Source organism: Chelonoidis abingdonii, chromosome 1 (assembly GCF_003597395.2).
Source record: "Chelonoidis abingdonii isolate Lonesome George chromosome 1, CheloAbing_2.0, whole genome shotgun sequence".
NCBI lineage: Eukaryota > Metazoa > Chordata > Testudines > Testudinidae > Chelonoidis > Chelonoidis abingdonii.
This window is the reverse complement of record NC_133769.1, coordinates 158,099,952-158,117,471: the sequence shown is the minus strand read 5'-3', so window position 1 is coordinate 158,117,471 and position 17,520 is coordinate 158,099,952. Positions and strand designations below refer to the sequence as shown.

At 43.0% G+C, this 17,520-nt stretch overlaps 1 protein-coding gene across 1 annotated transcript in view; it reads left to right on the top strand.

The window, feature by feature from the left end:
* Positions 1-203: 203 nt before the first annotated feature.
* CFAP91 (cilia and flagella associated protein 91) overlaps positions 204-17,520 on the top strand; it is a 60,539-nt gene continuing 43,222 nt past the window's right edge. Inside the window, exons 1-10 of the mRNA XM_075071887.1 lie at positions 204-321; positions 1,154-1,230; positions 6,014-6,171; positions 10,083-10,166; positions 12,397-12,453; positions 13,506-13,687; positions 14,384-14,561; positions 15,058-15,215; positions 15,482-15,664; positions 15,790-15,932. Of these exons, the coding sequence (XP_074927988.1) occupies positions 204-321; positions 1,154-1,230; positions 6,014-6,171; positions 10,083-10,166; positions 12,397-12,453; positions 13,506-13,687; positions 14,384-14,561; positions 15,058-15,215; positions 15,482-15,664; positions 15,790-15,932 (1,338 nt within the window). The remainder of the gene's footprint in view (positions 322-1,153; positions 1,231-6,013; positions 6,172-10,082; positions 10,167-12,396; positions 12,454-13,505; positions 13,688-14,383; positions 14,562-15,057; positions 15,216-15,481; positions 15,665-15,789; positions 15,933-17,520) is intronic.

The following is a 17,520-nucleotide window of genomic DNA, read 5'->3' as shown; positions in this document are numbered from 1 at the left end:
GACGGGGGAAAGGGCTGCAGGGTAAAGAGCAGGGAGGGAGGGATGTAGTGGGGGCAGGGTGAGAAGCGCCCGCTGCCTCGCCCGCTGCACGTGCGCAGAGCGAGCCCCGCCCCCTGCGTCCTAGCCCCGCCCCTCAGGCTGGAAGCCCCGCCTGGCCCCGTTGCCATGGGAACAGCGCCCAGCGCGCGGGCGCAGCGGTCGGGATGAGCAGCTACGCGGCGATCGGGACGGTGCAAGCCCCGCCGGGCGGCGGCGGCCCGAGCCCCGGGGGCCGGTACCGCTCGGGCATGGCCCCCAGCAGAGCCTTCGATTTCCTATACGGTACCGGCGAGCGGCCCGCAGCCGGCTGGGCCCAGAGACCGCGCGGGGGCGGTGCCAACCCCCAGGCCCCGCCCGGGCCGCAGCAGAGGGGGCGGGTTGGCGACAAGGCCCCGCAACCCCTGATAGGCCGGGCGGGCTCCTGGGGATCCGCCCCCTGCGCACGCACCCCGCGTGCGGCTCGCGGGTTTGGCATGGCCCGGCCTGGCGCGAGTCGCTCTAGCTGTGCGACAGGGGCTGGCGCCACCGCAGGTCCAGCGCCCCGCGCGGTGGGATGCAGCTCGGCCGGGCCCCGCGTGGTGCGATGCAGCCGGCGGACGCAGGAGGAGCCGCTGAGCCATCCTGGGCCGTGCTGCGGAGCCGTCAGTCGGTGCTGGGAGCCTAGGCTAGGAAAGCGGATCTGGAAGAGGAAAGGGGGGGGGGGCTGCTCCGAGTACGCGGGTGTGGGGGAAGAGCTGACATTAAAAGGCTGAAAGCAGCTTTAGGGGAAAAGGCGTGGGCAGAGCATGGAGTCACCTGCGGATGTGCAAGGCCATGCCTGGCGCTTCATTGCGTGGGGAAGCAGCAAACGCTGGCTGCCGCTGCTTCCATTCACCGCCGTGTACTTTAAAAATTATGAGCCTTTAATTTCTCCCCACCAGAGCCTCTGCTACTCAGTACAGCAGCAGCATGGAGGCTGACTTGGGGGTGGGGGCTCAGATGTGTATAAGGGTACTTGCTCGTTTTTATTTGTCTTGTTTATTCTGTGAAGTAGGAAAACTGTCTCCTTGTCAAGAGGAGCCTGGCCAATATTCCCTTCATTTTCTTTGAATCCATGTGATTGCTTATATTTCAGATCCCATGTATGAGTTATCAAGTGAGAAGGACCATGCAAAGGCAAATGTCCAGGCTCATCTCATGTCTGACAAGATGGTAGGTTGTTTCAGCCTAAGACATCTTCAGGAGAGGATTTTCCCACATTCTTCCTTATATTAAAGGAATATGACTATATATTGTGATAGACTCTGGCCAATTGGGTACAACAAAGTAGTAGAAGGCAGATATACTGGTCACTGGATTAGCAGTTTTCTGTTCCCTGACTGACCAGAGCAGGAGCTGCTATAAGACTGATGAGAACACCTGACTCCAATTAACCTGCAAAGAGTCAGGCGAGTCCATTAAGGTAATGTGAACACCTGACCTTAGTTAAGGCCCGTTTGATACTATAAAAGGGCTCACTCCAGTCAGTCTGGGGAGAGCCAGAGGAGAGGAAGTGGGGTTGAAGGGCTGGTTAATGAAGACACCCTCAAACCATTGTTAAGGGAGCTCTAAGGTAAGGGAGAAGCAGGAGAGCTGTGGGAAAGTAGCCCAGGGAAATGTAGCAACTCTGGCAGTGAAAGGTTGGCTGTCAACAGCTGCTACCGTTAGGGTCCCTGGGTCAGAACCCAGAATAGAGGGCGGGCCTGGGTTCCCCCCGAACTGCCACTACAGAAACACCTCCTGGGAAGGGAAGACAGGCCCCTATCAGGACAGGAGGCTAAACTGTTCTGAAATAAGCCCTAGAGACAACAGAAACTGTTGGAGTTTGCTCACCAACCTCCTTGCTGGCTTATGATGAAAAGGGCTCAGTAGACTGTAAGCCTGGCCCTAGAGAGAGAAGGGCTCTGTGGAGGGTCGCAGTGAGCCACTGAGGCTAGCATAAACCTCCTAGAAGGGTGGGACCCACAGGGACAAGGTCAGAGCTCTGCCACAATATGTAAAAAATGTGATTGCACTTGAGCAATCTTAACGTCCTTAGACCAGCACAAGCTCTGTAAAGCAAGGAAAACATTTATACCTAACACAAGAATAGTTTAATAACTGATGACCACCGCTGTCTTGGGTTGACTTTATACCAGTAGTCTAGAAACAAACAGTTCTCTGTTCTGTTCCTAAACCCCTAAGTCATGTATCAGTGTTTGAGAATGGGACACCGCTGGATACCTCTGACAACTAGTCTATGGCTCATTAAGGAAAGTTTTAGACACAATAGAAGAATTGGGTTATTGTGCTGTTTTTTTTTTTTAACAGAGCACTTGAACTGTAAGTAGTGTTTCACACAATGCCTCTTGCTTATCTTGATAGCTGCAGGTGAGCCATTTAGGCAGAATGCAAAAGAAAAAGGGATGTGATATAACTCCAGGGGTTGACAAACAAGGATCTTTGGTTTTGTCCTCCTGGGTTTATTCAGACTTTTTCTGAATGAGTAGGTTGGGAGGCATTAAACTCTTGATGCACAGCCCTTCTAAAGCAAGCTGATGCCTTCAGTGCAATGGAGCCAATAAAAATGTATTATTTAAAGCCTGTTTCCTGTCTCCTCCCTCCCACTTATCCTAAATGCTTTTTCTGTGAAGTTTTTCGATGTCCTCTATGGCTATGTCTACAGTACTAGCTAGCGGTGGGATTCTAGGGTTGACAGTTTTGGTTGGATGGATTCCTGGAGGTTTCATCACATGACATAATCTTTAATTCCTGGAGACTCCAGGACAATCCTAGAGGCAACTCTATGGGATTCCCACCTTGCCTACGTGTACTCACAGTACCTCTGGGGGTGGGATTCTCAGGTTGCCTAGATGTACTTACAGTAGCTTAATGAGACCTACTGGGAGTATAAATAGTTTACCTACAGTAGCGCAGGTACCACTGGCAGCACAGCTAAGCCATGCCGAGTATGTACCTACGGAGTTCAGCTGGGTTTGTACTCAACACAGCTAAGCTGTGCTGCTGCCCATGCTACCATGACTACACTAATATTTATATTCAGGCTAGCTCTAATTGATCTAGTGTGTGTCTGCCCCCATTACTATAGTATCTGTAAAAGCAGCAAAGAGTCCTGTGGCATCTTATAGACTAACAGAAGTTTTGGAGCATGAGCTTTCGTGGGTGAATACATGCATGCATCCGACGAAGTGAGTATTCACCCACGAAAGCTCATGCTCCAAAACTTCTGTTAGTCTATAAGATGCCACAGGACTCTTTGCTGCTTTTACAGGTCCGGACTCAGACGGCTATCCCTCTGATACTATAGTATCTGAGAGTCACATAATCTGTATTTATCCCCACAAACCCCTAATGAGGCAGGGAAACACTAGTATCCCCATTTTACAGATGGGCAGCTAAGGCATACAGAGAGTGATGTGACTTGCGCAAGGTCACGGATGTGTTTTCACTCAAGCTTTGTCTATCCTAGCACTTTTGTCAGGCAGGGATGTGAAAAAAACAAACCCTGACTAACATAATTTTCACTGACAAAAGTGCCAACATAGCTACTGCTGCTTGTTGGGGTGGTTTAGTTAAGCTGGTGGGAGAGCTCTCTCCTGCTGGTATAGAGTGGCTACGTGGGAGACCTTACAGCAGTGGCGCAGCTGCAGTGGTACAGTTGTGCTGGTGTAATGTATGTAGTGTAGACATTGCCTCAATCCCTGTAGGTCAAGGGGGTAAATGGCATGATAAGAATCTACGAGTTACACTGAGTTGTTGACCCTGTTGGACTCTGTTGTCACTATGGTTTCTGATATGGCTTCCGTGCCGGTAGCAGAGAGCATAGAAATACCCACAAGTCTTTCTGTCACTCCTAGCTCTGAGCGCATTTTTTTGTTCAAAATGTCTGATGATGCACCAGAAACACCAGATTTCTGAAAGGGAGCCCTTGTATATTGGCTGCTACATATCCAGCCTATGTATGGGGTATTCCCTCTTGTCTGAAAACCCCAGAATCCAATTTAGGCCCAAAGTGCATCACTTACTTGAAAATCTCCCCTTCATGTCAAAATCCCTGTTTAGCCAAATAAATTCCATGTTCCACCATCCTATTTATTTTTTCCTTTTGATTTGTTTAAAATGTGCTTATCCACAGCTCTGACCATCTGAATAAGCTGCTGTCTGGTATATAATACAAAACAAGATGGCTTTGAATTCTGGGGCTATAATGTCGTCTGATGGGATGAGGGTGATTGGGAAATGCTGTCATAAAGTTATCACAAGCTTTGAAAGTTGAGTCCTCCTTCAGGAAAATGAGACACATGGTGCCACCGTTCAACCTTGCCATCTATCGTTAAAGGCTTAGTCATAATGAGCCATCATATAGAGTAGATTGTGTAGATCTTCATAGTATGACACTTCCTTTCATACATACTTTTGATGAATAGTGAAATACAGATGCTCCCTGGGTTACGCAAGACCTGACGATGCAAATTCGCACTTACGGAAAAAGTTCCGTAAACCAGAAATAGGATTTTCGAGTTGTGGACATTTTTGCGTAATGTACAAGTATACGTTTTCGACTTGCGCAAAATTCGAGTTACACAAGGCTTTCCAGAACAGAACAATTGCATAAGTCAGGGGACCGTCTGTAGCACAATGTTGACATTTAGGCTACGTCTACACTACCCGCCGTATCGGCGGGTTACAATCGATTGCTCAGGGATCGATATATCGCTTCTCATCTAGACGCAATATATCGATCCCCGAGTGCGCTTATATCAATTCCGGAACTCCGCCAACCCCAACGGAGTTGCGGAATCGATAGGGGGAACTGGGGAGATCGATCCCGCGCGGTGAGGACAGGTGAGTAATCCGATCTTAGATATTTGACTTCAGCTACGTTATTCACGTAGCTGAAGTTGCGTATCTAAGATCGATTTTCCCCCGTAGTCTAGACCAGCCTTTAGCGTATGTCTGTACCGCAGTTGAGAAGTGTGATTCCCAGCATGAGTATAGAGCAGGGGTCAGCAACCTTTCAGAACTGGTGTGCCGAGTCTTCATTTATTCACTCTAATTTAAGGTTTTGCGTGCCAGTAATACATTTTAACGTTTTTAGGAGGTCTCTTTCTATAAGTCTAGAATATATAACTAAACTATTGTTGTATGTAAAGTAAATAAGGTTTTAAAAATGTTTAAGAAGCTTCATTTAAAATTAAATTAAAATGCAGAGCCCCCCGGCCCAGTGGCCAGGACCTGGGCAGTGTTAGTACCACTGAAAACCGGCTTGTGTGCCGCCTTCAGCACACATGCCGTAAGTTGCCTGCACCTGGTATAAAGACTTGTGCTATCTCTGCTTGAGCTAGCATGCTGAAAATAGCAGCGTGGATGTTGCAACACAGGCAGGAGTTCGGGCTAGTCTCCTGAGCTCAGACTCCAGTAGTCAGGTGGGCTTCGACTCTAGCAGCTAGCCAGGCCCACAGGGTCTGTTTACCTGCACTGGAAATCACACCTTCTAGCTGCAATGTAAGCATACCCTTACAATGCATTAATTAGGCTCCTAAGTTAGCACCCACTGAAATAAATGGGGCAATTCATATCTTAAAGCTGATTTCAGGCTTTCTGCCAACTAAAACAAATGTAGCTGCATCAGTTATACTTAGGCCACATTTTCAAGGATTTCTTTGCAGCTGCATAGGTTGATACTTAGCCTCTCAATGCTCCTACCTTTTAGTCCTGTATGTTCCTCATTTTGGGAAGCACTCTTTACTGATTGATGTCATTAGAGCTTGTCATCACCTCTACCACCCAGATTTATAGCTCTGTAATTCACAGTAACTTGTCTAATCTCTATATATTTCTCATGCCTTGTTTACATATAGACTCAAAAACACTAGTTGAAGCGATGATCTCTTTAGTGTTTCATGGAATTGCTAAATAACAGCTGCCATTTCTCTTGTCTACATATTAAAATTAGAAAAAGATGCCGATTTTTAAAACCATGTTTAGCAGCCTGATGCATTATCCCTGGTATAATCTGCGTTTGGAGGAAAGAAATCCTGTGCCCCCATTTATTGACCAAAGGTGGAGAGGCAGGGCCCAGCAGCGCCTAGAGGTTCTTCAGCAGCTTTCTAGGTAAGTGTCCTACCATTGGACTATATTTTAAATATATAATTTTTTTTAAAGCTCTTGTTTTCAATGTGAGCTGTAAAAACTTCAGTGATCCAGGCTGGAGCTACTTAAGTGATAGTCTTTATCCTTTGTCCCTCCCAGGCTGAAGCTGACTGGATTGTCCTTGCTGTGCAGCCCAAGGGTTTATTTGGACTGGACTAGGGCAGGGCAGGGCCACCCAGAGGTGGGGACAAGTGGGGCAATTTGCCCCGGGCCCTGCAGGGGCTCCCATGAGAGTTTTTTCGGGGCCTCTGGAGCGAGGTCCTTCACTCGCTCCGAGGGCCCTGGAAAACTCACATGGGGCCCAGGCTTCCAGAGCTTCTTCCGCTCCAGGTCTTCAGCAGCAATTCGGCGGTGGGGAGTCCTTCCGCTCCAGCACCTGCCACCGAAGTGCCCCAAAGACCCACAGTGGGGGGTCCTTCTACCCCGGGCCCGCCGCCAAAGTGCTGGGTCTTCGGCGGCAATTTAGTGGCGGGGGGAGCCAGGCCCCCTGAATCCTCTGGGCGGCCCTGGGGCAGGGTCTTCTTAGTGCAGGAGACCTGTTTGAGGAACTGTCTCCTGGAATATGTCCATTAGGATCCCAGTTCAGCAAAGTACTTCAGCATGTGTTTTAGTGAATCAAGGGCTGGAGTCCCTCTGTAACTATATTCAAGATTCTGTGTGAGGCCTTCCTATTTAGGTCAGCATCTGACCATTTACCCTCCCTTTTTCAGATGCCCCATCTTGTTTGGTCTCTTTTCCTTAGCCTGCCTTATTTGTTTTGACTAGAGTTGCTGATTACCTGCTCCATTTGGACTAGAGTTGTTTAAATACAGTTTTGTTGTTTTTTCCCTTGTGTGAATCTGGGACATTGTACAACAGGTAGTATATCAGTTAACGAAATAATACAATATTATTTTGAATAACATGTTGCATCTAAACTTACTTCCCAAACCACTTCAGAGAATTAAGGTACAGAGGAAGAGGGAGCTGAGGATAGAGAGAGTGTTCCAGTCAGACAATATGAACTGCAGAAGAAGGAGATTCTGCACCAGCTCACATGGAGGAATAGAAAAGAGGATAGTGCTAGGCATACAGAAAGAGTAGGGAAAGGAAGACAAGGTTTGAAAAGTACAGTAGGCTGTGTCACGTCTGTGGAGGGGTTTAAAATCAAAGAGGGCAATTTTGAATTGGATCCTGAAATGAATTGAGAGCCAGTGGAGTAAAGTAATGTAAGGAGACACTTGAGCTTGTCAGAAAATGGGCAGCACTATGGAAAGAGCTGGGACTCAGAAAGGCTATTTGGAAGGGCTAGACAGTAGCCGGACAAGGAGGGATGTTGGCCTGGAGGAAGACTTCACAGGTTTTTTTTTTAAGCATACAAGAACTAATTCTTTACTCTATTGAGTCTTTGTTTATACTTTCAAGTTTTAAATATCACTGCCGTGCTCTTTTCCTCTCAGCTTATTTTGATCAGAAGTTGAAGCTTGCCAGATTCAGATTTAAGAAATAAGATGTACATTTTTAACAATTGGAACAACTTACCAAGGCCCATGGTGGAGTCTCCATCACTGTCTGACAACTTTTAAATCAAGATTAGATGCTTTTCTAAAATAGATGTGCTAGTTTAAACAGGAATTAATTTGAAGGAACTCCTATACCCTGTGTTATACAGGAGATCACTCTAGATCATCGCAGTGGTGCTTTTGGAGCTTATCATCTTTGTATCAGCATGAAAGTATTAGGTGACAACAGCACTGGCTGTTCTCACATTTACTTCTTGCACTAACTCTGTCAACAAGCTGCATCTAGACTCTGACCTGGTGTTGTCATGCATCTCCTTATGGTTGAAAGTGATTGAGCTTTAAAATATAATTAACAGTAGTGAAACAGTGACTGTCAGAGTGACATGCAGGTTTCCATACCTATTCTTGTTTAGTGATTCCCAAAGTATATCTCATCATTTTACAAACTAAAAGGTGATTTTGTTTTTCTAACGTTGAGTACCTCAAACTGCACCCAGGACTTGAAAATCTAACTGGGCTTTTTCTGCCTTTTATACTTCCATTAGTAGTAGTTTTGCAACAGGAAGTTAATTGACAGTAGAACTGTTTGAAATTTGTTGAAATTTGAACAGATTTCTTAAAATAAAACGTTAAAGAAATTAATGAAAAATGTCCAGCATCCCCATCATCAGCTCTAGTTCATAGTGTTGCTGATGCAAGAGACAGAATGTAACCCAGGTTGTTCGCCAGTAGCTGTGTTGGTTTTGCACGCCTAACAGGAGTAAATGCTTGTTTGTGTCAGTAAAGTCAGCAGATGTAACTCAGAGATACACAAGGAGCAGATCTGTGGAGTAAGAAGGGGCTATTTGCCCAGTCGCTATTATGGCTATAACTGTACTATAACGAGATGAGTAGCTTATGCTAAAACAGTTAGATCATGAAAATAAGTGCCTGCATGTGCTGAATGAAATAAGAATCAGGATGGAGAAGCACTCTGATATGTGGAGACAATGCCAGTAGCAAAAGCCATCAGCTCAATTAACCAATTTGAACAGTAAGCAAAATTTTGCAATTAGAGGTTTGTCAGAGCCAAGAAAGCATTTCAGGTTCAGATACTAGCATCTTGACCCGAATATTATTTTGTTGCAATACATCGGGGCAGGTGCCGGGAAAGGATGATTTTAAACAACCTCGGCAATGTATTGTACGCCAGAGAAGGATGATGAAGTCTCATTCTGTCCAGTGTTTGTGGTAGTGGTTGGCTAAACTGTGGGTCTCTGAGTTCCAGAATGCAACTCTTGAGCCTGTGATATGAGGTTCTTGGACTCAGCAGATCACAGCAGGCAGTGCTCCGTTCAATCCAAATAGTCAAACCGCATTTCCTACCGGTAATCTGTCTGTGTAAGCCACACCTCTGGATTTAAAATTAGGGCAACAACAAACTGCTTCATTTTATATAAATTAGTTTCAGGCTTCTGGTAAGTTGCCAAAGATGGTCTTAAAAATGGCGAAGTGTGACCTTTTTGAGCTTGTGGAATGACTTATCTAGGGTTCTTAGCTGGTGCTGTCGTGTGAGGTTTTTCAGGGAACTCTTATTTCCTGTCTGTAACCTCTTTCATTCATGGCCTCTTGAGCTCTCTAAGTAATGTACAACCTCTAAGAAGACATGGACAGGAAATTATAGACGGTCTGTTTCCCTACTTCAAACTCAGTGTAGGGTTCTCCAGGATGGGAAATTGCGGTGGTGGGGGGGGAAGTATTGGCTATTTTTACAAAGGCTGTATTCCAGCCAGTACACTCCTTAAGCCAACCGCAAGATCAGCCTAATTCTTTACTGGTGGAGAATGCGGAATGAAAATTTTAGAGCCAGCCTGTCATTTCCAGGTTTGATCAAAATTTGTGTAACCATTTTTAGTTAGAGAGGGAGACTCTTCTCCTTATTTGCTTCATCTCCTCCCTTGTGTTTTGTACCATACAAATATATTCAGATTCTTTTGCATTGCCCACACATACAAATAAAAATAAGAGAATTTTACAAATTCAGATTTTCCAGGGGATTAATCTTCTTTGAGCAATAGTCTCCAGTCCCAAATTTTATTTTAACAGAAGTAATAAATGACTGACTTTATATATTCACAGTGTGAAATTTCCATTAAGTTTAGAGCTGCAGTGTTATATTACAGACTATAGAGTAATGTAAATTCATAATCTCGATCTTACTTATGCAGATATAGGTGTTCGCTGCTACTTCATTATAGAGTTTGAGGTGTGTACGTTTTGATGATGCATTGAAGTATAGTTAAAACAGTATCTTAAAAAAAAAATCAGAACTGCTCTGAACATACTCTCTGAAAATATTTTGATCTGTTTTTATCTTTTTCGGCTTTTTAGATCTCAACCTTCTCTTCAGATTCCTCAGATTGTGTATGAAGATCCTGAAATTAGTGGAAGGAATCGCTACAAGTATTTTGAACGGTAAGGAATGAATTAATGACTACCATATATGGAATAGGCCAAATTCCAATCTGTCACTTTGCCTCTGATAGTGGAGTAACTTCAGTGACATCATTGGAGTTGCTCTGGAACACTGCCGCCATTGAGATTAGAATCTAGCCTGTTGTGTGACCAAGCACTGAAAAAATGTGAAATACTTAACTTGTGTAGGCAAGTGCAACAGCCAGTCTGTGGTTAGTAGTTGCTTACGCGTAGCCTTTGGCATTAGACCCCGTCATACCAAGGGAGAGATGCAGCTGACCCAGCTATTGTGGTTTTCCAGTCTCTTGGAAATATAAAAGAGGGATTTTTAACTTCAGTTTTGCTACCACTGAAACAGGCAGAGGGAACTACAATTTAACTTTTCGTCATAAGAATGACTCCTCTTTCAGAACCACCCCTCCCCTAGAATTATACTGGAGCCCTGGCATTGGTCTCAATTAGTATAGGACTTGAAACGACTGCTAAATGCCACGATACAAGAGTTTCCAATTTGGCGCACATTCATTGCTCGTGTGCAGGCTCAACTGCCTTTACTTCTGGGGACTTGTGTTATGCTGTTAATGAACTTAGCCCCTTTTAAATCCAGCACATTTTGCTAGTCTGGTAAAAATTAATCAAAGATGTTTAGAGTTATTTTAGCAACAGGAAGACACAGACTGGCTTGTTCACTGCCACAATTTTAACTTAAACTTTAAAAGCCTCTTAAAGAGGCTATTAGGAATGCTTGGTAATGAAGTTTGGTTAATATTTAGTCTCCTCTGACATGGAAATTCCTAGTGTATGTTTCTAAGAAGGAATTATTAATCATAGAATATCAGGGTTGGAAGGGACTTCCAGTCCAACCCCCTGCTCAAAGCAGGACCAATCCCCAGACAGATTTTTGCCCCAGATAACTAAGGGGCCCCCTCAAGGATTGAACTCGCAAGCCTGGGTTTAGCAGGCCAATGCTCAAACCACTGAACTACCCCCCCCCCAATAATAATAATAATAATAATAATTAATAATACTTAGGACTTAAGCACATTTCACTTTAAAACTATCTTACTGCACTGAAGGAAACAATCATATTAGATAAACTTAAAATATGGTTGACCTTTAAAGCTGATTTATGTCATGGGATTCCACTTCCAGATTCCCACAAGGTTTAAAGAAACCCAAACATACATACAATGCCGAGAATACACTCAATAGTAACCTTATTTTGGTAACTCTTTCTGTTCAACCTCAACTTGAATTACAACATGATTTTAGCAGCTGCTATCTTGAGACCTTCTAGCACTCAAAATTTATTATATATTATCCCAGAAATTAGAACTTGAGGACACCTATCTGGCCATGCTGTCCCACTACCCCAGCTTAGTGCTTGAAGAGTTTACTGGCCTAGTTTAGCAGCCATTGTCTCTGAATTTTTTAGCATTAACAACTAATACTTTAATTCTTTGGCAGATAGAATTCAAAGCTGTTTTTAGGTGGGAGAAATATATTTTTTGGTGGGGGAGAGAGCTAGAAAGATCAGATTAGCTAAAGAGGGGAGACTTGTATATACAATACTGAACATCACAATAAACCAGTGCATAACTTTATAAATAGTGAATGTGAATTGGACTATGTCATCACACACACCTCATATTATGTGAAGGTTTTCAAGGCGAGTGCTTTTTTGGGGGGGAGAAAAATATGTAGGAATGGACATTGGGAGAACTTTGTAGTGGGACAGTGTAGTACCAGACCCACATCTGAGCCAACCAGTCTTCATATTGTCTCTCTCAGTCCTAACTAAAATATATGAACTAAACCATTAACAATGTTGGTCCTAATTCTCCTCTTCTCACCTCAGTGTAAATCAGTGGTGAGTCCCTTTAAATTAATGGTGTTGGGACAATGTAGGAAGTTGTGTAAATTAAAAGCAAAGTGGGCTCTTTGAATGAGGAAGAATTTTTCCACTTGGATAGAACAACAGTTCTCACATGTTGGTTAAGAAATACTGGCAGAGTTTCTATAAGAGATTAAAGAACTCCTAACTAATAGGTGTTCTTAAACGTGCAGAAACAGATCCTCAGCTGTTGTAAATCAGTACTGAAGTCAGTGGCGCTACACTGTTTTACAACATCTGAGGATCTGGTCCACAGTTTTGCTAAGTTGTAATATTGTGTTATTGTGCATCTTACTCCCGTGGCTGTTGTCTTAAATGTGTTTTCTCTCTTTGCAGACCTTTCATCCCCTTTCATAAGCCATTTCCACTAAATGTTGCTTATGCAGTGGCAAAGTAAGTGGTGAGGTTTAGAAAAATGGTTACAACAGGTCAATCTTTAGCCACAAATGACTACAGGAGACTATTATTTTTAATAGCGAAGCAATAGTGAGAACTCATTAAAAGTTCAGAAAGAATCTGTCCACCAATAGGAAATCACAGAAAGAGCAAGTTAGGGCCAGATGCCTACAACTTAGTTCAGACAGTGTTTGGGATCTGTAAGCAGCACGACATGGTGCAAGAAACAGAGAGACAAATGTCTGAGTCTTAGAGGAGAGGAAATGTATGATATAGCCACACTTTGAGATGTTTGTTGCTGATTTTATCAAATGGTGTTGCACTACTGTTTGTTTGCATACAATATCCTTATAGTAGGATATCCTTGGTATTCCCAGGGGTGGGGAGGGGAAGCAGGGGGGGATGATGACACACCAAATTCAGATGTGACATAAACGAGTACAGCTCCCAGTGAAGTCACTGGAATTGTGCTTACGTATGGAGGAATTGAATTATTTCCTGTTTCTGTTGAAAAGGCACAGGGATAAGTTAAAATACAGCAGTCCTGCTTTATCTTGTATTCTTCTGTTAATTGTTTTTGAAGCTACACCCCTTTCCAATAGATTTATTTTGCCTACCCACTGAATGTCAGATCAGTGCAAGTTGTTACACTAGACATGAAACTTACATCATTGTTTATCTCACTGTTGAATTTGGCCCAAATGCTTCCATCAAGTTGCAGCTACTTACATCAGGCTACATTTGGCCCTTAATCCTTAAATACAATGCTGTAATATACATATATGTTAGATACTTGCATATAACAGTTTAAGCTTCGTGATGCAGAAGGGTCATGGTTTAGGTTCACGTAGGGAGCGATTTTCAGAAGTGCTCAGCAAAGGCCTAACTGCTCTCACTCAAGTCAACTCCATTGATTTCAGTGGGAGCAGAGTTAAGCTAAAGCTGAGCACTTTTGAAAATCACATCTGTAATGAATATTATCTCAAGTTTTAAAACATTAATGTGACAACATATACAAAAACATGTTCTGGCTCATGTTTGTTTTGTAGAACAGAGCCATATGTTTACCCCTCCATCACCAGTGACAGATCACGCTCCCCCACATCACGAACTCTGGGTACACAGACGGATTACCGGGATGGTGAAGCTCAGACTGACCCGTATTCCCCAGAATATGTAGTACCTCTGGGTTCAATCCCTGAACTGCTGACACTTGCCACTCTCACTTGGGGTGAGTTGGAAGAACCAGAAACATTTCTTTACAATAATTGTGCTCTCTTCCCTTGAGAATGGCAGAATTGCTGTTTCTCTCTGTCAAATGTCAGTTCTCTCAGCTTTGACATTGCCTTGCTATGTTTCATTGGGATATATCAGTTTATCTAGCTTTAAGATGGGTGTAATAAAAATATTTACCTACACAACAGGCCAGTTGTGAGGCATTTTGTAAGATGTTTTGAGATCATTTAGTTAAATGGCAATAGATATTGTAAGTGCAAATTATTGTGATGATTTTCATTTTTCTTTCCACTACTATGAATGCCACCTGCCTCCAACAGTGGTGAATGCTGGATGCTTCAAAGTAAGGTGTCTATCCTCAAAATGCTTCTAAATATGTAATGCTGTTCCATGGAAGGGAAGTTTTTCTTACCTTTCCCCACCCCCAAATGGATCTCTTTATGCCCAGGAGCAAGAGAAATTACAACCCCCTTTTTAATGTTACTATAACCATGGTAACTGCAGGCTATTCACATTTTAAAAACTCACTAATTGCCTTAGATTTGTTAACTTCCATCTTTCAAGTATTTGGTCTCTATTTACTGTAGGGTTTTCTACTGTGCTCATCGCTATAATAGCTTTATATGTTACTCATGGATATTGCCCTGCCCCACAGTCTTTCTAAAGAACTACTGATTCTTTTCCCTGTAAGGGCGGGGTCTTCCAGCAGGACAAGCTGAGGTCGAGATGATTGAACGTGCCCGGGAGAAACGTGCCTGGGAAGCAACTCTACCACCACTTAGTGATCTCTCACAAACTGAGAAGAGGAGGAAGATGATGGATGACATGGAGAGGAAGGAGTGGACTTTTAGAGAACAGGAAATAGAAAAGTAGGTACAAATTATATGCAGTGTTGCTCTTTCAGTTGTAAGGAACCTAGGTGGAATTTGAAATCAGGTAGGTCAGGGGATCAGCAGTAGGATGCATGAACTTTTATCTCTAGGTTGCATATTCATTAGTGATTGAAGGTCATCATTTTTTGTAATTTGAGTCCAGTTCCTCAGTTCATCCAAAAACCCACCACCACAAATGGCAATCTTGTTGGTATATTCAGAATAGAGGTAATTCTGAATGGGCATGGAGGAACCAAACTGAAATTGAAGTATACTGATTTTGGGGGACTTTTTGGTGAAAGAAGCTATTACCCAACACCTGGCACCAGGAATAAACTCACTTTTAAAAATGAAAAGACTAAAATGTTGTATTTGCAGTCTGGCTGTATTTTACAGATAGGTCAATAGGTAAGTTGTGTTTAAATATAGCAGTGCGGTTTGGGAGCTCTGTGAGCACCTCCCCATTTATATCATGCCTCTTTTTCTCTTGAAGATTGCAAGATGTTCGACTGGAAGTTTTAAAGAAGCTTTTGAGGAGACGAGAGGAGGATCAGAATGAAGTGGATGTCAATCGCTTGGACACCCACTGGTTTAACCGTCAGCAAGACAAAGAAGAGAGAGTGAGAAAAATTAAACATGAACATATAAAAGGTAATTTGGAGGATAAGGAAAATATTATAAGGGGGACTTAGTTTCCATACCAAGCTATCTCCCTCCACTCCATTTTTACAAGGCTGAAGCTATGTATTCAAGATGAGGGCATCCACAGACCACACTGTAAAACTCCTTGGGCCATATTTAGTCTGTCGGCCATACTTCTTATTAGAGGAATGACAGCCTGACTGAATTTCTTAGGCAATGACTCTTTCAGAACTGTACGTGTCACGGAATGTCTCATGGCTGCAATTCCTTTTCAGCAATGAGAAAGCTGATAGCTAAAGGGAAGAATGTGGAGGGGAAGTTGGAGAGACGAGATGTCATCAGGGACTACACTGATTATGCGTCACAGCCCTATGGACCTCTGTCCAGAATTGGTTACTTTCCGGACAACCATTCTGAACGTTATGTAGTAAAAAACCACTTTCTTAACACCTATGAGGGTAAGGCAACTTGGAAAATCTTAAATTAGATATTATTGGCTAAAAATGTTGGCATAAGCATGTACAACAATTCAAATATCTCTCTTCTTCCGCCTTGTCTCATACTCCCACTCCCCCTTTTCTAGGATTGCTTGAACTGGAGGCATCTCTCCCACATTCTGTCACTCAGCCCCAGACCAAAGCGCCGAAACCCAAGACCACCACCACTAAGGAAGGATTTATTAAGCGGACTTCTAGGCTAGATATGGAACTGGCACAGGTTCACCAGGTATGGTGCTGCAGCCAAGAGCAAGCAAATTCTTTCTAGATTTGAGATGCACCTTACATGGAAATGCAATTGGGAATGCACATCTGTCAACTATCTCCAAATTCACTTCCTAAATTCCCCTCTTAATGCTTTTAATAAAGACTGAAATAAGGCCATCTTCAGGGAGAGAACATATCAAACATTAATAACTAGCGGGTTTTCATTTGGCATGATGAGTACAGTTCTGAATTCAACTAGTCTCCCTTTTTCTCTCTTTTCCGCCTTTTCCCTCTTCTATGCCTACCCTGTGGAAAAGCTTCCTAGTTTGGTGAAAGGAGTAGCTTGCTTTCTTTCCCATCCCCAGTCGTTCACGGACATCCATTTTTCCTCCTATTTGTTTCTTTGGCCCTATGAAAATGTGATAGGATTGTGAAATCTGATGTAAATCAGCAATTCTCCTCCCCATGCTTGCCTTCCTTTCCCCCATCCCTTTAAAATATTTAAAAAATATGGCAAACCTATTGGTTAAAATGTCAAATTATTATTATTTAAATAAAACAATGCAGGATCAGAAGTTTCAAAATTCTGCACATCTGAAGTAAAGTAGGTCAATTGTCCCAACTTATCCAAATTGGATTAGAACAGAGGAAGCAGATCGCTGCAGTTACCTAACAACTTAGATAAGTATTGTGTGATTTCTCTGAATATATAAAATGCATATGCCGTCACTACAACTATGCAAGCAGATCTGTTGTCCACACGTGTAAATGACCAGTGTCAATTTACATTTGAAATTAGGTGAACTGTAAGGCATGCATCTTGTGTTGCAATTACAGACTTGTGTTTTTGAAAATCAGGCCTATTGGATAAAGTATTCCTAAAGTAAATAATATTTATTATATACACAGTTTTGTCAGTTTTATTAGATTTATCTTCAAATCCAGTTGATAAGAAATATTTAGTCATGCATAGTGTGTGTGTGTGTGTGTGTGTGTGTGATTTTTTTCTTGTTTTAGTGTAGCACAATAATATATTTAATACAGGCAGTAACTTTCTGTTAATAGAACTGAAATCTTGCATTGAAATAACTACCATACTACCTCAAATTCAGTCATCTAATCTTATGAAAGACAGTGTTGGATTTGGTTGCTACTTGGAGGGAAAATTTTCAAGGGAAAAACTTGAGATGTGTAGGAAGTGCTAAGGAGTTGTCTTTTATGGAGTCAGTACTGAACGAATGCCCCCTATGGTTGTAGACTGTATGCCAGGGGTGGGCAAACTTTTTGGCCTGAGGGCCTCATCTGGGTATGGAAATTGTATGGTGGACCAATGAATGCTCATGAAATTAACACATCAGAGATATTCAAATAAACTTTAATAAAGATACACTTTAGTGGAAATAAACATAAAACCTTACTTACTATTATAAATATACCATCATAATGTATTACAGTAATTAAACCAAACTTACCCCCTTTCCACGCCCTCTCTCTCTAGCCTGGATTTGTTGGGCATCAGCTTCCAGTCATTGGAATTGAGATTCACCAGCCCCCTGTTCTCAGAAATCTCCTCTCACGTAGGTCCTGACAGCCTACAACTTTGAAAACTG